Genomic DNA, 23384 nt, shown 5'->3' on the forward strand with positions numbered 1-23384 from the left:
ACGCTGTCATTTTCGCTCCATATGGACGGGAAGCGCTGTTGTTTTATAGACAACCACCGACACATTGTGAATGGTCTTCACTTCACAGCCACAGAGCCACATATCAGTATTTATTTCTAATTGCCTGTGACAGTCTGTGGAAGCCGTGCTATCCTCTTGTTCCTGATCCTGTGTTCTGCTCCCTTATTCCCTCCCTGTTGGCCTATGGTTAGAGATCAGTCAGTGAATAAGTATCACACTCCAGGGACAGCTGGTTTGTGTTTACAGTCTGGAGACTGGGGGCGAGTGCTCTTCAAGTATTGTCTAAACAGTTTTAGTTGCTGTATTCCCCTCAGCTGAGCCTTTCCAAGAGCCAAGTTTGTACCAGACTGTCAGGACGAAGGGAAAGACTTTGTTTGGCTTGCAACGGCTTGGTGAAAGGAGAAGGGAAGTAAAGTACTCAAGAGCCTCTGACAAAGACCATATGGCTCCTGGGTGTGTGGCCATATAATCATAACGCAAAAGCTAGCCCTTAGTCTGTGTCTGTGTGTATATTTTATGAGAATTGGGCTGTATATGTATGCATGCTAACCGAAACAGCAGTTGGAGCGTCATGATAGAGGAAAAGACTGACCTTCACATTTTTACACTCTGGGTGATTACTGAATGACAACATTAATTGCAACCATCTTGCTTTCCATATAGTTTCTCTAAACAAAAGAATATTGTGTATGTGTGTTTTTGTGTGTGTCTCTGTGTATGCATGTGTGTGTGTTTAAACCAGCAGTAAGAAAAAACAAAGAACAAAACTGATGAATCTACATTTATATATGATCACACATATGTCATTTAGGTTCACTGTAGGAACCCAGTTTTACGTGGCATATTGTATATTGTAGTCATGAGTTTATGATTTTTGAATGATTTTTATGTAGAGTTTGCTTCTGTGTGCCCATATATGAGTGGCATAAAATATATATTAGGGCATCTCTCCCTCGTTTGCCTTGCATCTCTTCATTTCTTCTCCGCCCATTAAATCATGCTAGGCGGCATTTTGCATTTAATTAATGTATTCTGCTCTAATTGTTGCCTGTTAGATACTGTTTGGCTTGTCCCATTTCCCCTGACAATAAATCCTCCCCTCGCCTTACACGCTCTAAACAAAGAACTTTCTTGGTGGTTGGATTTTGTTGCATCCTTAGAGCAGTAATACAGCCTGATTTTTATCTATTTCCAATAAAACCCTACGCTCGTTGTGTCAGGTTGCTCTGATGTCATATGCCTTTTATGCTCACCCCTTTGCTGATTTGCAACTTTGCACAAGAAACAATAAGCAGCATTAACATGCTTAACTGTAGCAGTGCATCTAATAAGTGAAATCAATTAACAACAAAAACCTCATCATCAAGTAAAAACTTTTGACAAACCATTTACGGACATAAATTATGATACGTCTGGTGTGCCATTTTGCTTGTGAAACTGTCACTGTGAAAATATTAAGTGCTTACAGCGTGGCGTAGTAATCCCGCTGTCACCAACAGAAGAGTGATGTCTGTGCACTTGCTAAGTTATTAGCATTATCCATCCTCTATCTGTCACACCACAGTCACCAGCACCCACCAGTCTTATGTGTGCTCGGGGTTAATGCTAACACCCTCAGGTGCCAAACGTTTTGCCTTTTTCTTTTTTTCACCTTATGTCAGTTTTCATTCTTAAACTTTCTGCCTTTTTTCCCCTTTGTGTCTCATCGTATCAGCTGCTGAAAGTTGGGTGTTGTTGTGTTGAAATAAATAAATAAATAACTCTATGCACAACTCTGACAGTCCCTTCAGGCCATGAAAATGAAAAATGAACACTCTCCCAGATGGCGGGCTGCGTAATTGTGGTTTGATGATTGTTTGTTAGTGTTTGTGAATTAAATGCCAACTTTTTGGACTATCATTAAGCACATCAAAATTCTAATGCGATCTACTAGAGGCGGGCATTTTTATTTTATTCCTGCCAAACACAATCAAATCTTATATGTTGTGAATAAATACCAGACATCCAAATTGCTGGGAAATTCATCTCAGTGCTTATTGTTTGTTATTAACCGTCTTTGAAGCGATACAGTTTAGAAAAACAGATCCTTTCAGCGCCGTTCGCGTTTTGCTTAACAAAGTAAAATTGGGACCCCATTAGAGTAAAATGCTTAGCTTTTGCTTTTGTATCTGCTTCAAAAGCACGTAGCTTCTCTGGTATTATATCCATCATTGCTCATCTGAAATAGGAAACATTAATTAGTTTTTGCACAATCAAACACAGTGATTTAAGATGATTAAGCTAGTTTATACCATTTCAGAATATTATATTAATTATGTAATTATTTTCTTATGTCCTTGTTGCCAAGATACAAGATTCTCTATTTATATGTTTGGTAAATTCATAAAATCAGAATTGGCTAAATACATTTGCAGCTATTTATTTAGGTGATGAAAATAAATATCACTTTCACCACAGTGAACTGGGCTGGTCTTACTATAAAGTAAATTACATATAGTTTGAAACAAATACTGACTAAATGTTATATTTTAAACATCATTACTGAAGCCCGCTATAAACAAATGTGCTATAATGTGGGCAATGATCAGTGTTGACTTTAACGTGATTCAAATTATAGTTTTACCATGATCCCATTACATTTTTGTTGAACACAGTCATGTAATGCATTATTGTACTAATATATTAACATAGTTATATATAAAAAAATCAACACACCCATCTCCTGTGGCTTTGTGCTTGGATCAACCAACTTGAGATTGTGGAGGAATGGCAAAAGTGTGCTGGGGAAAAATGAGCCAACTTACATATGATAGGAATTTCAGTTTTATTGAAAAGGATAAGAATGTGATGTTAAAGTGCAAACTAGCCACTGCTACTAAGACATAAAGCCGTACCAAGTATGTGGAAAGACAACATACTTACCTCTTTAATGTACAATTGGTAATAATTGATTTGTAAAGTTTAAATTTTACAGATTTTACAGATTATTGTGTGGCAGTAAGTGCATGCTGCTGGGTAATACAAAAGTAATGCAACAAGTAGTGTAAAAAAAAAACTACTTTGTTCAGCAAATGAACATTTTTATTTAAGTAACATAAGGTGTAATGCTTATGTGCTTTTGGAGTAACAAGCACATTTAATCAGACAACACTAATGGAGAAATAATATGAGAAACTGAGAATATCTCAGTAGAGTATTTTCACAGAACTCACACTACATAAAAGCACTGAGAGACACTTGGAATCAGAGATGTGAGCAGTTGCTAGTGCAGCACCAGTGTAATTGACTGTGTATGCAGTGTTGTTCCTACTGCTTACCCACCACAACCAAAGATTCTGGTATCTTCTCTAATAGGCTGCAGATGTGGTAATTTATAACATGCAGCAAAAAATGGGGGGAAAAAGAGTGAGAGTGGGTGCGTGTAGGGGGGTTGTAGGGGTGTGGTGGGTTCTCCCTGGAAAGGGGAATAATGAGATGAACAGTTCCAAGGCACCACATTCCTGTGCCTGCCTGGCTGTCAGTTCTGCATCCCCTATTTTCTGCCATTTTCTCCCTGCTTCTCCTCCTTCTGGAGCATCGCTATCTTGCTCTTGTGGGAATACTTGCCAACATGTTTGCGAAGGAGCTGCTGTTTGCTGAGAAGCTTTGATGACCATTAATGTGTCCCCCATTGTAAAATTGCTGTTCCTACTATTGTACAAACTGTATGCATGTGTGTGAGGGAGAGGGTAAAACAAAGGTGTACCTGTGTGTTTTCATGTTGATGCTCTGCTATCCTTAAAATACACAGTGTGTTTTTTTTTAACATTAATATTGTAGCACATGAAAAAAAGCGAAACACTGTTGTCATTGTCAATGTTTCCAATCCCTAAAACATAATTGAATAATAACAGACAATTTTTCTTTTTACCTTTTTACATTTTATGATATTGTTTCAAATATGCAAGTTCAGTCGTTTTTCCAATTAGTTGCTAGTGTGGCTTGTATTAGACACAAAATAAAATCCACAGCCTTTATTTTCTTGGCTGGGTTCTTCCACCCTCACCCACAAATAAATTCTTCTCTGTCATCAAGGCCAATTTCAGGGTCTCTGTCATGTTGTGTGAGACAGACAATTGAATGAAAGCCTTCTCCAATCTACTACAACCTAGCAATCAGGTACAAGAGTCTGCAAACACAATTGCAGTATATGCTTACAAGTAGGCTTTCTATCCCATTGATTCTCTCAAATGTATGGCAGTATTTTATCTTGAGATGATACGGAATATGAAAAGACATTTCATAATGCAATCTCCATCTGCCAATAGATCCCTGCTCTGTTTGGCCATCCTCTCTCAATCTGTGTTTTTCTCCGTGGAGTATTTGCTTTACTGATTCTCCCAGAATTCCCAAGGCTATCACAGAAATATAACAAAGAGGCACAAATGCAGACAATATATTAGAAGGAACTCTGGAAGCTTAAGGAGAGGATAAAGCTGAGTTGTAAATGAAAAGTTAGACACACTGAGGAGTAACTGGAAATAATTAAAAGGATATTCTGAGTGATATGGCCTTTGGCACTGTGACTTTGTATTAATTTATACAAATATTAATGCCCCTCCACCCCCTCCTACACACACACACACACGCACACTCGTTTTCATATCTTAGTGAGGACATCTCATTGACATAATGCCTCCCCCCTACTTACCCTAACCCCTACCCTCAGCCTACACCTAACCATAACTAAATATTAACCCTGACACTAAAACCAAATTTTGAGTGTCAAAAATGCCTTCAAACTCATGGGGACGCGCATTTTGTCCCTATAAGTGACTGTTGGTCCACACAAGTATAGTAGCATGACAATTTTCTGTCCTCTCAAAGATGTCTAGACATGTACACACACACACACACACACATACACACATTAAAAGCAGGTAATGTGCCTATAGTCAACATTTTTTATATTTTTTATGCTAAATTCAGGGCATAAATCCGCCCTCGCTATTTAATGAGATATGCAAAACATGTCAGAATTCAAGTCATTTTCAAAACAGCAATCTACTGGCAATTTACCACAGTCAACCATAAGAAAAATACTGTCATGCACCAATATTACTTTTTGGTGGAGTTTATTATAATGTCTCTTGTATTGTTGTATTGCTTTGTTATCTTCTTACGGTAACATGTTTTCGGGGTATGATATCCAATTTAAATATGTGCATTGTACTAATAAACATTTGCCTCCATTTCTGCTTCATGTTTTGCTACGGAGGCAAAACGACATTTACAGCTGATCTGTCAGATGATATTCCTTCATAGTCACTTGTTTTCATAGTTAAGGATGATAAGGGGACTTTTTATAGCTTATTTTATGCATGTAGAGTTTATATTAATTGATCAGCTTCTGAGAAAAAAACATCAATGAATCCTGTTAGAACGGTCCATGTAATGTATGACTCCAGCACTAGTCCCCGTAATGATGTAGTGGGGCTTTCTTGAAATGATGAGGTCAGAGTAATGAACAAATGATAGCTGTAATCTGTCAAACAATGGAAAATGACATAAATATCCCTTACATCAATCTCGCCTGGGAGTTAACTAGATGTAAAAATGTAAAAAAGTACAAAAGAAAAAAATTCTCTTTTAAAAAAACATCCAGATCAGTCCACATGAGTGTGAAGGTGGCTATGGGTCATGTAAGTTCAACAACCACCTTAAGAAAAACTAAATAAATGCATGACATGGTGGGTTGAGAGTGAGAGGCAGAATGAAGTGCCAACCACAGCTTTATGGTCTGGGAAAACAGGGCCCAGGTGTTCCCAGTTGGCGCTGACAAGCCGTGCCCCGCCCACCAGGGAGCTGGAACACATGCAGAGAAAAAGGTTGCAGGTCGGGCAGAGGTCGTCACATGTGGGTCAGTAACAGTAAAGCATTTTCACTGAAAACTGATATAAAGGCATAATACCCTTGTTAATCAAACTTTAAATATTGCATTTCATAGTAAAATTTGCTACTTTTAGGAAAAAAGAAATCGTATTAAATACAGACGCTTTGTTTATGTACTAACGTGAAATAATGGCATGAAATTTCAACCTCTGGTCCACGCTGACTAGGTTGAAAAAAAAAAGCTTTCAAATCTCTGTGCTTGATGGCACCACTATCTTCTAGAGCAGCATTATGTATAGTAGCAGATGAATGACAGACAGGTACACTCTTACACCCTAATGTGCAAATTGTCTCAGCTGTAGAGTGCTAATGTTTTTTGCTTTTACCAAAACCTACACAAATGTATTTGAATTTTCCACTGAGAAAACAAAAAAAGAGCATATGTTTCCTTTGTTTCTTAGTGTCAGATCATAGTTAAATATTATTAACCTACATTCCTGATATGAGAGACAAGGGAGATAATACCACCAAGATCAAGTCAACCTAGAGAGTTAAGATATAGAGACGGTTGGCTCGTGCTTTTTGATAGTTTTACTACTTCAGTGAGATGTGTATTCTCTCAGATCTCAGCATGCATGTCAAGTCTGAATGGGTCTCATGATACAACTGAGTCTGAATTTCATATTGACTGTAAGCAAACCTCCTCCTGGCAGGTTTTACATCTTCTCATGAAAGATTCACAGGCTGATAAGAATTTTTTTTCCAAGCTCCATATTCCTATATTTTATCCCAGTGGCTTCCAAGCAGAGCTGGTTAATTATAAGCCCACTGAATTCATTTGGAGTGAACAAATTGAGCCAGGTTTTATAGCTGGACTCATAATTGGATTGATCAGGTACTGGGAGGCAAAATCTCCCTCATCTAATTTAGGGCTGTGGATAAATAGTGCATTGACATAGAAAATGTTGAAATGTACAAGTTTTTTCGTGTCTGTTTTTTGCATTTCCAGTATCATTACTTGATTGTCCAAGTTTTAAAAAATGGAAAGCTCCACATCCCTGCTGAGACTCCTGTGAACAACAAGATTCACTTTTTCTGTTTTTGCTCCTGGTTGGCATTTCAGTACGTTTCCTCCCACCCCCCCACCCCCACCCTTATGGGCCTTCATCAAACCAATCTGTGTCATATATGCCATGAAAAATGTCTCGCTAAAGGTCTCGAACCAAAATGTCGACAGACAAGAAAACATATACAACCACCTGTCATGCACGTCTTTTTTCACCCACTCTCTGCTTTGAGTGTGAGAGGCTTCTCAAGATGAGTGCTTGTTTAATTGACAGCTGCTTCACTAACTGGTTCCCTTCACTGACAGATGAGGAAGTTTTTAGACTAATAGCCATTGGACACCTGCACCTCTTGTCAGCTTTCCTTGAGGTTTGTTGACACCGTGTGCGGAGACAGCGACTGTGATGCAGGAGTGCTGTCAGTCTGATGTCTTACACTCTTGCTGCCGCCCTTTTTTTTGTCCTCACATTCGTGCAATTTATAAATAGATACTGAAGCCATGTGGTGTTCTTTTGTTGTTGGAATACATTTTTTAAATGTCTGTATACAATAAAAACAACAATTTTGATTGCTTTAAATCGTTCACAATGACAGAACTACAGATATCATTCCTTCTCTCCTTGCTGCCTTTTTCTTATATGAACAGAGCTCAGCCTTGAATTAGCCTCTCTATGCCTTCTCTAGCCAGTGCTGCTCTGTTGGCATTGATTATCTCAGACCCGAGGTCTCCACTGTGTGTGCGCCATGTGTGTTTATGTGTTTCTCCGTCTCCAGCATTGCTGCATGCTGAGAAGGCAGATATCTCCAGAGGCACTGTAATAGAGCAGATACTATTGCCTGCCTCGCTTTGCCATGGGGGGAGTTGGAAGTGGTGTTGGATACTAGGGAGGAATGAAAAATGAGAAAAAAATAGGGTAGAGGGCAAGGGATGAGAATATCTGATGCTTGCTTACAGATACATATGAATTCCTTTCTGTCTGATTAGCCTGTTCACTCCACATTTCACTCCCATGACTGATTTGTGTGTCTTCAAGAGACACTGTGAATGTTGTGTACTTGTCTTGGTCTGGATCAGTGGTAGGTTTGCTGGCATTCATTTTGACATTATACATCTTTCATGTGCGAACGTAAGTAACAACTGAAAGACTGAGATTGTAGAAGAAGATTCAAATTAATCAAATGTTATTTATACAGCACCAAATCACAACAACAGACACCTCAAGGCGCTTTATATTGTAAGGTAGACCCTACAATAATACATACAGAGAAAAACCCAACAGTTATATGACCCCCTATGAGCAAGCACTTTAGCGACAGTGAGAAGGAAAAACTCCCTTTTAACAGGAAGAAACCTCCGGCAGAACCAGGCTCAGGGAGGGGCGGCCATCTGCTGTGACCGGTTGGGGTGAGAGAAAGAAGATAGGATAAAAGACATGCTGTGGAAGAGAATCAGAGATCATAACAAGTGTGATTCAATGCAGAGAGGTCTATTAACAAATAGTGAGTAAGAAAGGTGACTGAGGAAGAAATACTCAATACATCATGGGAATAACCCAACAGCCTCAGCCTATTGCAGCTTAACTAAGGGAGGATTCAGGATCACCTGAGCCAGCCCTAGCTATATGCTGTAGCAAAAAGGAAAGTTTTAATCCTAATCTTAAAAGTAATCTTAAAAGTAGAGATAGTGTTTGTCTCCCGAATCCCCTACTCTCCCCTACTTAAAATACTTTAGGAACAACAAGTAAGCCTGCAGTGTAAGAGCAAAGTACTAAAAGGTCATTAGGATAAGACTGATTATTCAAGACCTTGTATGTGAGGAGCAGGATTTTGAATTCAGTTCTGGATTTAACAGGGAGCCTCACTCTCTCTTATACGAGGGTGTGAAGGAAATACAGACACTGCTTCTCCAGATTCAAAGAAGGGAGTTAAGGTGGTCTGGCCACCTATTGAAGGTCTAAACAGGGCATGGTCAACTGGGATGAAACCTCAAAGTTGGCTGAGAATCTGGTAGAGAGATTATATCTCCAAGTTGGAATGGGAGTGCTTGGGAATACCCAGCGATGAGCTTGAGAAAACTGCAGGGAACAGGGATGCCTGGGTTTCTGCTTTCCCTATTGCAACCAAGACACTAGGTTAAAGATTTAAGATGTTCATCTCTGAATGTTTTCATCTGTCCTAATGATGTAAAAAAGAAATCTGTTTGTAGAGTACCAACACAGAAGAAAAGGTATATTTTTAATGTTCATGAACTAGTGTCCTTAACAGGACAGTTTCAGGACAGAGCAAAGTTTTAGAAGAACCAGACCAAAACTGTGGTTAATGATTTTTTTGATAATACAGAATATAGGAACAATGCAATGAGTAATGTTCTAGAAAGATATGTTGCTCTTGAAGTTTCATTATCTAGTATTTTCAATGCTGTGAGCCCAACGAAGAATTATACAGTATTTCCCTTCGCTGCATTGGGCTGTAGCAGAAATCTCACAGCCAGTTATCCCCTGTAGTTGTGTGAGAACAGTTTGTTGTAAAGACCAAATGTAGGCAAGGTGGGTTACTGAAGTCAGAGGCATGTGCTTGGTTGAACATTTTCTTTGCAATTCATTTCCTTTATCAGGAATGCATAACTGTGATAGGTATCTGTGTTTCATTCCTGTGTGTGAAGACCTTTATGTAGTTAAAAGCAACAGTGCCACTTGGTAACTCTGGTACTGAATTGCTTTTGGGAAGGTAAAGTGGAAGATGCTGTACGCTCTCATGAACACACAGCAGGACATGTGGTGTACATTGTTTACAGTATACACAGTCTGCTGTTCAATAGTCCTCCTTGTCACTCCCATTTGGTTTCTGAACAGAGCGAGAAGCTCAAAAACACCAGGACTTTAACAGCCCATGCATGTTAGTCAGTACGCTTCAATGAAAGCTATTAAACATGGGCTACCTTCACCACAGACACCTACTGGGTCTAATCAAGGGTTTCAGTCCCAGTAAGACTCACTGTTCTTTGCCTTGTAAATTACTGTAAGACTACCGTAAAGGTATGTTGACCTCCCACTTTTTATTCAAACCCCCAAGCAATTGCATATTTATGTCAAGCAGAGCGGAAGAAAACAGCGTGTCCAACAACAAACCAATTAATTTGGACACATGCTGCCAAATGAGACAGTGAATTGAAATTAAGAGAATGGAAATCAACCAAGGCTAGATTAAAAAAAAAATAAAAGCCTTTGTATGACGTGGAATGGTGTGCTTTATTGTGTGTGGGAGTGGGGGACTGGAGCATGAATGATATTTTACTCTGACCTCGTCTCAATGCTAATTCTCTCCTCTTTGTGTCGCTTTTTTCTCTCTGCTGCCTATAGAGACATAAAAGACTCTCTCAACAGACTGTGAAGGACATTATTTAATTTTAGTCCACAATGCAAAAAGTGTCTTCCCAGAATAAGGTTATCCCTACCCCTAACTGCTCTCTTTCACATTTCTTCCTATTTGGATCCAGACAGTGCTGAGTCTGCTTAGAGCCAGACAGCTGGAGGGATTACAATGAACTAATTATAAGCTATCTATCCATAATTGCAGCAGATTATGCTATTATTCATACACATCTTAGCTGCATAAAATGCTCTAACCACCATCGCATTACGTAGCATATATTGCCATGTATTATTCATTATTTGCACAGCTAAAACTAAATACCACATTTCAGTTTGAGTAGCCTTAAGGGTAAAGGATAACCAAACCTCATTACCGTATTGCAGATTTTTTTCAGTCTGTAACATATCATTGATGACTCGATTAGGCTCATACATTGTGGGCACTGATGTGCAGAAATGAGGAAATGACACTGTCCATTCAGGTTCTTGTTTTTGGAGACGTGCATGATTTGACTTCTAGGCTTAAGGTAATAAATAGAGTGTCAAGGAAACCATTAGAGCTTAACTTGTCTAAGCAATCCTGTCATCTCCTGTACCCCCCTTACTTCCTTTGTTTATGTAATAATTATATATAAAAAAGAAAGTGGACTGGAGAAAACTACAATACAGTGCAAAAGTGAAGCAACTCCTCATTTCTCCCATTTTTTTGTCTTCTACGGAGCCAGACTTTCTTGGATTTTTTTTATGTGGTCTTGAGCAATAGTTCCTAAGGCTCTCTAAAGTTTTTCTTTGCATATCTACTGCTTTTCCACTAATTTTCAGTAGGATGGTGTGCAGGGTGAGGAAATTGGATAAGTGGAGGCCAAAAGAGAAGTGGTAAGTCTAAAACTATCAACAGTACCTGAGGCCTCATTAGAAATGTTCTGAATGGAAGGGTGGCTGTCAAGAAGCCATTTATAAAGAGATGAAAGAGGAGGAAAGGCTGAGGTATGCCAAATTACACAAGAGCTGGACTGAAAATCAGTGGCAACAGGTCTTATGGGGTGATGAATTCGTGTTTAAAAGTTCTGATTCCAATCGTCAATCAGCATGTACAAAGTAGGTCAGGAGATGTGCAATAGTGAGTGTCTACAGCCATGAAGATCTGTCATGGTTTGGGGCTTCGTTTGTGCAAGTGATGTTGGGGATCTTGTGGAAATTGATGGAATTATGAATGCTACTGTAATATCCACCTTTTGATCCACCAGGAAAACACTGATGCCAAACAAGCTGCCAATTCAATAGAAGTATACCTTGATAGAAAACAGACAATGGAGCCTGTATTGAAGCAGTGTTATTTTGACATGGAATCAAACAAAAGGCAGCGAATATCCGAAGAAGAACTTTGAATGTCCTTCAGGAAGCCTGGAGAACTATTCCTCAAGACTTCTTCAAGGGATGATAAGAAAGCTTGGATAATACTGTTCAGGCTTTGCAGAAGAGTAAATGTGCTTATATTGATTTTCAAACTCTGCTTTAGTCTTTCCATGTATGTCTGTGCTAATGAATTGTGACATCAGGTTCCTATTTTTCTAGCAACATTTAAAGAAATGAGGTGTGGCTCAAGAAATTTGCATGGTGGTGTACAGTTTTACAAGTAAACCTGGAAATCTGTTTTCTTTTCTTCATTAAGTAGTTAGGTACACTGAAATACTGTTAGTGGTTTACTAGACCAATGGCCATTGCCTATAAGCTGTTTCGTGCAATAGTACAAGTATATTCCACTCAGATCAAATGGTGAAGTGTACTGGAGCAGAGCTTACTGGTGTTTCTGTCTTGTTTGAATATGCAATCAAGACAAAATCATCATTTTCATTCAAAGCAGACATTCTATTGTCCCTGGAAAGGAGGCATAGTGTTGTGTACTGAGTAAAACTATTAAATGTTAGTCTGATTTGTACGGTTAACCTTCCTACCTTTAGATTATTGAATAAGAGCTATAAACAGCTTGAAAGAGTCACAAATGCTATATCGGAGTAAAAGAGAAAATATTTCAAGAAGCCTAACTATTGGTTGAACCTTATTAGTTGGAACAATAATTATCAAGCATTCTTTAACAGCTTTGTTAGCATGGCCAAATATTAAGATTGAAACGCCAAACAAAGAAAAAAGAAACAGGCTTTTTCTCATCTCCAGTTGTTTTGCAAGAAAAAGATCAGGAATAATTGATCTGGTGGTCTTAGGCGTTACCTTAGTTATCAGCCTGACATGCCTACCTCTTTTCTGTATTTGTATGGTTCTTGTTTATGACTTTGCAGAACCAGAGCTAAATCAATCCCCTGCCTCAGAGCCTTGTGTCCTTAGTGACCACATTGACTAAACTTTGCTCTCAGCATCCCAAAAAACTCATTTTACTAGTGAGATCATACCCACTTACCCAAGTTACAAAGCAGAGAAAGCACTTGAGGGTTTGAGTGGGAATGGAATAGATGCCATTTGCCCTTCTACAATTCACTGTGTAATCAAAATGATTTTTGTGCTGCTACAATATTTAAAGAAAAATTGTTACCACATTATAAAAAATGGGTTGTAGTCACATTTGAATATCATCCAAAGACCTTATTTTGTGATCTTCTGCTTTTGAGACATACGTTTTACAGCTGCCATAGAAGTGCAGAAAATACCAAGTATACCATGTGAGATAATCATAATTAAATAACCTGAAAAAACATCTGTGATATCACAACTTGTGTATACATCATTTCTTTCTATAACTGTCCTGTATGGCGAGTGGGATAAGGAAACAAATGGTTGGTAACATACCAGTAAAAGAGTCTTGGCTAAACATCGAGAATGATTCAAAAATGACCAACAACTCTAACTACCCCAGGAGATTAACAACACCAGACAGAAATTTGTCCTTTGCGTGGGCTTCAATGGGATTAGAGGCAAAGTGAATATTTGCAGAGTATGGTACTGTGTGTTTGCGTGTCCTTCCATCCATCTGCATCCCTGCGTTGCCAGGCTGACAGTATGTTGTTTATCAACCTGGCTGGTTTTTAAAATAATCTATTTAGCAGTATGTTCACTTTGCTCCCTCCTACCTCCTACCCATCAGAGCAGCTGTCTCTGTGCACATGGTGCAGCAAGCCAACCTTAACGTTTTCTTTGCACTGCTGCTAAAACCAATTAAATTTACAGCAAAGAAATCACCAGATTCTAAAGCTCAGCCCGCCCCGCCCTCTTTCTTTCCCCCTGGTGTGTGTATTCATGTGTGCATCTGTGTTTGCATGCCACCAAGGGCAATGTTAAGAGCTGATCAGGTGGGAATGTGACATACTTTCAGCTTGTGTGTGCGCCTGTCTGTTTGCTAATCCATATGGGCGCAGCACTAATTAAATCCAGAGGCTCAGCCATTCACACCAGTGACTGCTTGGCACTGAGCAAAAAAAAAAAAAAATCTGCTGGTGTTCTGTCAGGTAATATGACAAAACCAGCAGGGAGAGTTTTAGTGAGCGTTTGTGTTGATATCAGTGAAGGAGACCAGGGTGTCGTTTTTGGGCTGCAAAATGATTTTGTTTGCATACAGAGGGAGCAAGCTCATCTATAGAGCATTCATTCTAGTCCAGTGTTTGCAGATTGAACAGTCAGATTGGCAGCTGATGATGTAGGTATTTGTGTAGGAGGAAAGCTTGTGTCAGCAGGGTTAATAGCAGAGGGGGACATCATGTCACACGAGGCACCTCTCGGCTGAGCCAAGCCGGTCAGAGTCACCGAGACAGACTGGCAGGCTGCTTGTCTCTGGAAGTGGATGCCTCAGCAATTTCCAGGCCTTATCAAATCTAACCAGTATAAATGTTGCCTTCTCTCTTCCCTGACCTCCCTGACTCCCTAAAGCTTTTTCCAGCCTTCTTCCATCTCCACAGTAGAAACTTATTACCGGGGTTATAAGTGACATGTTGTTGCCCCCAGATTTATTTTCTGAGTGCATCCTTTCTATTTTGCTTTCTCTCTCTCTTTTTTCTTTTTTAGCAGGAAATGCTTTTCTGTTGTGTGCAGATGCCTGTGAGTAACAGCACTTCTCTGAAGGGATTCTATAATGTCTTTTTGATGTGTTTCTCTCTTTCTTTTTTTAAATCAGGAATGTGTTTGTGTACTCTACAGATTGTGCGATATGCTTGATTAGCCTGCTTGGGAGGGCTAATGTGTTGGTTTATTGGCATTGTGTTAACCGGATAAAGATTTATGGGGGGGCAGGCCAGCATGTGTTCTGCGGTTCACACGACACATAGATAAATAAAGGGAAATTGTGTCCATTTGTCACTGTCTCGGGCTGCTCGGGATGCCGTCTACCTGTGGAGTGCCGAGCCCAGCAGAGATGTGACAGTTTGTCCTTGTCGGTCTGTTATCGCGTTGTCTATCACGCCGGCACCTGTAAGCTTGTTGCAGCCTCCTGCCTGCACTCCTATTGGTTCACTCCTCCGAGGCAGAGAGCTACAAGGCTTGTTTGAACTCCTGCTGTTTGTGCTTGTACATTTTTAGAAGAGTTATCTCTGGCTAAATTTGTCGCTGTAATGAAGAGCTACATGGATCAAAAAACCAGCAGGATCAAGATCCATAGTTTCTATATTTTTGAGGTGGGAATTATTTGTACACACTTTTTTTTTCAAATTCAGTGCAGAGAGTCATTTTTTGATTGGCATTTCAGCTTCTTAAAATAACTAGATGGAGAAAGTGGATCCTTTATGTGTGAAAATATTGCAGCTACTTGTGTCTCCACCTCCACTGGATGATTTGCTTCAATTAACTTTTTTCAGTATTTTACCCAGACCACCATCTATCTGTAACCTCAGTAGAGTGAAGCATAAAAATAAACTTTAATTGAGTCTGAATACTCTGCAGACTCTTTTAGTGACAACGATTTGCAAACATATTACTTTGTCAATCAAAACGGTATTACTAATGCCCTTAACGTTTCTAACAAAACATATTTTCGGCAAATTAGTACTGTGAAAACATAATTTCTAGGAGACGGGATTGTTTACTAAGCGGAATCCTCCTGTTATTTCCTCGGGGATATAAGTTATGGCACAAAATCAGGGGGAAAAAAGCTTCTCATGCACAATATTTGCTGAGTTTATCAGAAGCAACAGCAGTTTCTTGGGAACATGGAATAACTGGGTAAGTATCAAGTTTAATGGTAGCTTCCATGACTGCATGAACAGAGGAAAGTTAAACCTAAGCAGTTTTATTTTTTTTTAAAAAGAAAAAAGCTACATGACCCCTTATTAGTTAAAGATTAACAAATAAAAGAATAAGCCAAAAAACCCTTCAAGTTAAAACATTAATTTTCAGGTTTTTATTTGAGATATCAGACACTGCACTGTGAAGCATTCTTTTTGCTTTCGTGTTCAGCAGTTTTCAATTCATTTTTTTGTACCCCCCTTTTTCATAGATGGAGTAGAGAGACACTGAAGCAGAGACAAACATGAAGCCACAGTGCAGTTGTGCGGTTTACTCTGGTATTCTGCAGACACTGGATCCATTAGGAGGGTTTGCTGGGTTGGGGGTAGGAGGTGGGGGGTGGAGAATGCACAACAGAGCTGGAAGAGAAAATGAGGAAAGCTCAGGCCTAAAAAAAATAACAGGGAGGAAAATCTAGCCTTGCTGAAAGACTTTACAGCAGGTTTGAAGTAGAGGAAAAGAAAAGAAGATAGGGAGGAACAAAGCCCTGGGAGATAGTGAGATGGCTTAGAGGAAACAAAAGGAGATGAGAGTAAGTGGAGATTGAAGTTAGAAGACAGGAAAACACAAGGGGGGGAATGAAAAGTGATGAGGGTGTATGCAAGGGGAAGACGGAGAGATGAGAGAAGGAGAGCTGGTGGGCGGCTGATTCAGCTTATCTTTGTGATGATGGGGAATCACAGGCACATGGCAGGACCTGCATAAGAAAAATCGCAAATCAAGAATGTTTGCAACTTTCGACATCACATTACAGCAAAGTGCCATCAAGAAATATCCAGGTGTGAACTTGCCTTAACCAAAATTGCCAATGACTCACACCACTGACCCTGTTTTGGCCTGCTAATTTGCACACACGCAGTTAGGTGAGTCACCTAATGTTAAAGCAGAATAAATACAGGCATTTATTTCAGCAGCGCTTATTCATGGGATACCTCACCCTAATGAAAAGGCAGAATATCTGCATGCACACTTAGTGATCTTTCCTGTGGTGCCCAAATTATACCCTCCTCCCCTGTCATCGCCAGAGCCTTGCACACCACCGGGTGGGAGTTTCACAGTATTGGAGGCTTGGAATACCTGGAGGTTAGCGTCTTCCGACAGCACGTCAGTCAGTCATATTTAAGTGGAATCAAACATCGATGGATGAGTGTCTGTAGCCACGGGGCTGTAAGCAGTGTTTGTGATGGAGAGCGAATGACAGGCATTCACAGCATTTTCCAAAGCACTGCATGTAATTACAGACAGTCCTCAAGGATGTTCTTCTGCTCACTTTGTTCACTTTCGTACAAACATTCCCACATGCAAATGTCCACTCTTCCCAATTACTCCTCTGACCACGACATCAAACAGAATGAGCTATCAGAGACGAGCTCTGCGAAGCGTTCCAATATTAATTTTTTTTTCTTCGTATAATCACGTTTTTTCACACTCCCTTTCCATATCGTTTTGGAGCCTTCTCGCTTTTCCCTCCCCCACACCTATCCATGGACTCCAATCGTCAGAAAGACAAATTACCCATTGGGCTGCTCTTTTAGCTGCGCTTTCTGTACAATAATCAATTTGAGGTTGAGGGAAAGGAGAAGGCTAGAAAAACGTGAAATTATTCATCAGGGTCTCTCAGTAGCGGGGTTGAAGCGGTGCGGGGGATGGTAGGGGCTATGTTGCCCTCCACGAGAGATAATTAGGAAGAAGACCAGAAAGCAGAATTAAGGGGAGGACTGCAGGCCACAGTGAAGGCAGGGCGGCGGGAGACTGAGAGTAGTAGGTGCAGAGAGCAGTTTGTCGGGATATTTGGAAATCTTGAGGTGGTGTTTGGCTTGTTGTCCCAGCAACAGACAGATACACAAGGCAGAATGGAGGCTAGACAGCTGCGACTAGTGATGAGTGAAGGGGAACTGCGAGGAGGAGGACGAGCTATGAGGGGAACACGGCTTCGAGTTAGCTTCAGTTAAACGAGTCAGGAGAAGAGAATAGGAGCGAGCAGAGAAAAAAAATGAGCCAGGCTGTGTCTCATGACAAGTGTTTATTCAGAGTCCTCTTGTTTCCTACCAATTAAGGGGCTGGGGGCCGCTTCGGCAGAAATCCTCCTGCTCATCTTCCCTCCTGTGCTCCATTTGCAATTTTGGATCATTTAAACATCTTGACCGTGGATGTTTACATACGTGTCTTTACTCTTCAAGTCTACCTGTCTGGCACTTTGACACATGTGCTTAACATATAAATGTGTGCGTAATTATCGCTTTCATGTGTTTAGTTATCCTTTGTGTGTTTATCTCACGTTAATTACTTGTATTATCTGGAAACCTGCGTTTGCTCTGTTCTTATCTGTACCCTTCCCCGTGCTGCTGCAATGACCCAATTTCCCAAGAGGGATCATTAAAGTTTCATCTTTCACCCCTCATTCATTTCTCTTCCCATTCATTCCTCCCTGGCGCAGCTCGGTCCAAACCAAACAAGCTTGCCGTAATACCCGATTTCTGTTCCCATTCCTACTCTAAATTACTGGTTTTTAGCTTCGCCATGACTTGAAGGGCTTCTAAGTGCCAAAGACTACTGCTCCTAGGCTGTTTTTTTTCCCTTAAACCATTAAGAGGGCGTAGATTTTATTTGTGCATCACTTATCATTTATTTAATTTCTGATGACCTCTGGCAGTTCATGGTAATAAGGTGTTTAGATATTTATGTTTATCCAGTGCTATTTTTTTTTTGGTAGAAAGCCCTCTTTCCAGAAGAATAATTTTTTTAAAGAGAGAAAAAAAAGAGAGAAATGCTTGCAAAGCATGACTGAAGCACCGATGCTTGCCAGAACATCCTATTATCAATATCTGACACCTGATACGAAGCACTAAATGGATGTAAATCAGCCAATCATTCTTTTTTCCCCCACTTTGTGCTGCATCTTTTCACACATCCTTCAGTTACGCGGAAATTATCGATGGTGCGGTGTCAAACTTTGCGTGTCTTGGGTTCATGTAATTCTGCTATCACTTCATGCAGTGTCAGCATCTTTGCATGTTCTTAAACCGCAGTTTCTCCTGGTTGAATGAAAGCATGGGCTCGGGTGTGTTGTGGTGCTCGGTGCATAATGTATATCTGTCAGTCACTGTAATATCCTCTGGAATATAATGCTGTAGTCTCAAAATATTTGCGTGAACACCATCCGTTGTTCCATCTCGTACTTTTGTCTGATTTATATTGTGCTTTTTTTTTCTTCTCTTTTCTTTTTTTTCTGGCACACCGCAGTGCATTACATATTTGCCCACAGCCTCTTTCTCTCCTGGGCCTTGAGTTGTCTCTCAGATTGATGACGAGGGAGAGACTGGGGCACCTCGGGGTACATTAAGATGCAGAACATAGCTGTAACTATGAATGTGTATATTGCGTGTGATTTGTGTGTGTGTGTGTAGGTGTGTGTGTGTGTGTGTGTGCATGTGTGTGAGAATGCGTGTGTGTTTTAACACATAACTCCTGCATATTTTGGCACCTGCCTCGCCATAAAGCAAACAGTGACTACAAAGTTGTCTTATCCAGTGCTACACTGACTATACCCCTTTGTTTCTTTGTGTCTATATCTCCGCTCTCCTGCTTCTGTGTCTTTGTCTGGCTCACTTTTCTCTTTGTTACAATACATTGCCCTCCCCACTACCAGCTCTTCCTGATCCTCCTCCTCCTCGCTTTGTGACCTAGGTGCACTCCTTCCTTGGAGCATCTCTCCTGGGTTTTGCACTTTATTATTTCCATCTCTACCCACTTTGTCTTCTTTCACAAACAAAGGCCAGGTAGAAATTAGGCTAGATACTCATTTAAACAAAGAGTTGCCCACTCAGGGTTAGATTTATGCTCTGTCTGCAGGGTGTAATTGCACATACCCTAAACTTTGCCCCTCTTTTCTCTTTGTGTACAGTTCATGAAAGGTGCTTATTTAGAAATCAAGCTAGCCCAAGGAGATTTTCCACACACAATTCTAAGGTCATGCTGCTCAAACAAAGGTTTCTATGGGCCAAAATGCTGGAATACATTTGTCTCAAGGTCTGACTACTGTCTACTATCCAATTCTTTTGTTTTGCCAAACAAAGCCGGTAAAGTCTTTCACACCAATCTCTTTCCTTCAGGGGGACTCATTGGCCCTATTAGTGAAAAATCTGCAAATGTGTTTTTGTGTCTGCGAAAAAAATTAATTGACATACTCGCACACGTACTTACACGGACGCCTCCCTCCGCTTACCACATTTTATCTACTCGTTAATGTTCCCAATTACTCTGTCAAACACTGCCAACGTTTTGCAGCGTGGCACGCTTATTGAAATGGTAATGCAACCAACTCAAAGTGAAAGTCTTTCATTCGCTGACTTCTAAGTGGATTTATTCATGACAATTTACTGTTCTCATGCAGGATTACACTAATGAGAGGGTTAAAGGGTGGTGTGTGTGTGTGTGTGTGTGTGCGCGCGCGCGCGCGTGTGGCTTTTCTGCTTTCATGTGAGGGACTCTTGCCCCAGAGAGAGAGGGCCACTCTTCTACTGCCTCCAGTTCTCTCCATTATTCAGAAGAAGAGGACTTGATTGGGTTTTGTACCATTTCCATTCTCACTGACATGCATTTCCTGCTTTCTAAAGGATTCAGGTGTTTGCTATTGCTGTCACAATTAATAGTTATGTTTATAGAGGATTTTTTTCCTTTTGTGAGGTTTTATATGCTTTATATCACTAATGAGTGTATATCCTGACAGGCTCAATACAAATCTCAGTAAATTACATCACACATGGAATAGGCTTCAGGAGTAACAAAGGAAAGCTGACTCGGGACCGTACTGAAAGCCATCTTCTGGTAAGAGATGCAGTTCCAATAAGTAGGTGTTTTTAGGTGAGATCTCAGCGTATAGATCATTATGCGTTGCGTTGAACAGTTCCCGAGTTTTCCACCCATCTAACCAGACTCCTGTTTTAGCCGCATTATTCAGCTTTATATTTTATTGTATTAGCGAGTGGCTATATTGATTTATTCCATTTGGTCTAAAAGCGCTTGGTGTGCAAAGTGAGTGCTATTTCCAAAGTAACGGGTGAAAAGCACAGACACCACCCACATTGTTTAGACTTCTAAAAGATTAATTAATGCAAGGCTTGCATCACTAGAAACCTGAAGTAGTGCTTCATCCTTGCAAATAAAAGACTGCAGGAAAATAACGGTAACCTCATACCTTTAGTAGATTATATTTCACTAACATGTTTCATTGAACGCTGCATTTTCACAATTATTATGTGCCCTAAGGAAGGAAAACGTTCCCTGAATGCATTTGCACTTATTAAATTGACCAAACTGGGTCTGATTTATTCTCTGTTCATTTATTTTGTCCAATACAATCTTGATTTAATTAAATGGCACACCTTGGCGAAAATTAATTAAAAAATACTTGAAAATAATTAGCTTGTTTAATAATTGTGTGTATTCAGTGCCTGCAAGATGAAGCAGCATAATACAAATAATTTTAATTTAAAAGGAAAAGTGTGGGGCAATCCCTTTTGATGACAGGAAACCGTGTTGTAAAACTGTGGGTTTTCACATTACTGTGTCATTTTAAATCTAAAGGTAGTTATTTCTCATGTCACTTGGACACTTGGTGTTTATTTTGCAGGGCTGTAACACATTTTTTATACCTTATAATGAAGCTATTATAACAATTTATGAAGTGTATATACAAAATAACATTATATAATCGGCACATCCTGATTATCACTATTGCAAATTACATCATTATACCATTAGAGCAGAAACAATAGTTATAATGCAACATACATTTAGGTGTGTGTTAACACACAACCTCCACCAGAGTTGATGTCCCAGCAAATTCAGGTCAGACCATAGTCTGACCATGCAATTTCATCTACAGACCACAGTTAGCATGCTAAATCAGTTCATGACAGCACAATTACAAAATGACTCAACAAGTATGTCTTACTTGGAAGGACTGCCAAAAGAAGGCCTCTGCTCTCTAAAAAGGACACGGCAGCACAAGACTTGTGGAATATTTTCCTTTGCACAGCACATGAGCATGACACCTCATACTGTCAAGTATAACTGTCAAATGTAACTGTCAAGCACAGTGGTGGAAGGGTGATGATTTGGGCTTTTTTGTAGCCACAGGACCTGAGCACCTTGCAGTCATCGAGCTGACCATGAACTCAAAGTCAGATGTGGGACCATCGGTCTGACAGCTAAAGGCTGGCACAAATTGTGTCATACAATGCAAGTGATATCCCAAATGCAGCAGTATTCTCCACTGTGAAGTCATCTGTCTAACAGCTAAAGCATGAACACAAAAGAAGTCATGCAAAAGAATGATGTTGCAGAATGATCCCAAGCACACTATCATATCAAAAACTGAATGGCTGAAAAAATACAGCGAAAAGAAATGTAAAAGTTGTTGCTGTGACCCATTTTTTGTCAAGATGTCAAAGTAAATGAAATGCTGTGGTGGGAATTTAAGGATGAATGCCCCTGAACTTTAACTGAAAGAGATCTGAAAGTGTAAAGAAAAATGGGCCAAAAAAGGGGGTATTACCAGATATAAAATTTATGGATTGTACTTCATTTTTTCTAGGACTGCATCATCCTTGACTTGATTGTAAGTTAGCTGCTTAATTAAAATTTTAATTAAGAAAATATTTCTAGTCATATGGGAAATTACATGAAAAATCAGTGAGAACCTCCCACCTGATCTCGTCAGGATCAGCACTTCTTTCAATCTTTTTTTATTTAGTCCGAAACAATTGCCAAATGATAACTGTCAGATTATTTTTATTCAAGAAGTTAAAACCACATTAAAATAACATGAATGAGTGATCACTATACAGCCCGTACAAAGGTGTCGTTTCCACATTTTACTTTGACCTTTTGCTGACGGCATGAGAAAAAGTCCAGTCCAGTCATGACATCAGAAAATTATGCTTTCCCAGCTAATCTTCATGCGCATGTGAGTCATAAGCTGAACAAAGTCAGTCCCCATAGGAATTTAACTTGAAGAGTCAACACACCACCTAGTGTTCTAACAAAACATGATAGATCTGTATACCTATACAGGTGGAATTTTCACAAAGATATTTGCCACAAAACAACTTACTGCAGAAATCAGTCATTGTGAGAACTGGAGGAACCTGTGGACCTATTTAATGCCTTACAGCCAGAGCTAGTTTGCAACAAGCCAACAGCAGTCACATCCTGACTCCATAAAATCTCTTTGAATGCTCTACTTTTTCTATTTTGATGCCAACAAGGCACACATAATAGTACACTTAATAGTACACTGCAAATCCAACAAGAAAGTCCCAGCAACATACTTTACTACTGCAACAGCATCAGCAGTGCCATATTTGGCGAACGTCTATGATAATGTATGGTGCCTTGTATTATTTCTAGGTGTTGGGGAGGAAGATATTCATCTAGACACAATCATTTTCCTGACTTTGTAGAAAAGAAATACCCAGATTATACATCATGTGACATCTGAAAATGAAAACAGGCTGACAGTACAAACTAACAGAGGTAGAGAAATAAACTGCATCAGAGCAAAACTAGAAGGCAAGAAGACAAGGCCACCCCATTGGTGCATTAAAAAAAAAGAGAGAGACTATCAAAAAATGGATGGATGAACCTGTATCATGTTTGTTTTGACAAGCCAAGTATGATATATATACACACACAGTTGGTATGTGTTTCTTGTATGTATTGATGTGTCTCTTCTCCTGAACATGTTTTTTTCTCAACCAAATATATCCAAGTCAGTAATTGACAACTCTACTAACCCTATTAGAGCTGCTCAGCCTCTGTTTCACCCAG

The 23384-nt window shown here is 39.8% G+C and overlaps 1 protein-coding gene across 7 annotated transcripts in view; it reads left to right on the top strand.

Annotated features, from left to right (window-relative positions):
• Positions 1-23384, top strand: part of robo1 (roundabout, axon guidance receptor, homolog 1 (Drosophila)) — a 93316-nt gene that overhangs the window by 37652 nt on the left and 32280 nt on the right. The window contains exon 1 of one of the 7 annotated variants that reach the window (XM_025910937.1): positions 5850-5920. The exons of the other annotated variants lie outside the window; for them this stretch is intronic. Coding sequence (XP_025766722.1) covers positions 5875-5920 — 46 coding nt within the window. The 5' untranslated portion in view covers positions 5850-5874. Of the gene's footprint in view, positions 1-5849; positions 5921-23384 lie in introns of those variants that run through there. 7 annotated transcript variants of the gene reach the window in all.

Source organism: Oreochromis niloticus, linkage group LG10 (genome assembly GCF_001858045.2).
Source record: "Oreochromis niloticus isolate F11D_XX linkage group LG10, O_niloticus_UMD_NMBU, whole genome shotgun sequence".
In the NCBI taxonomy this organism is placed as follows: domain Eukaryota; kingdom Metazoa; phylum Chordata; class Actinopteri; order Cichliformes; family Cichlidae; genus Oreochromis; species Oreochromis niloticus.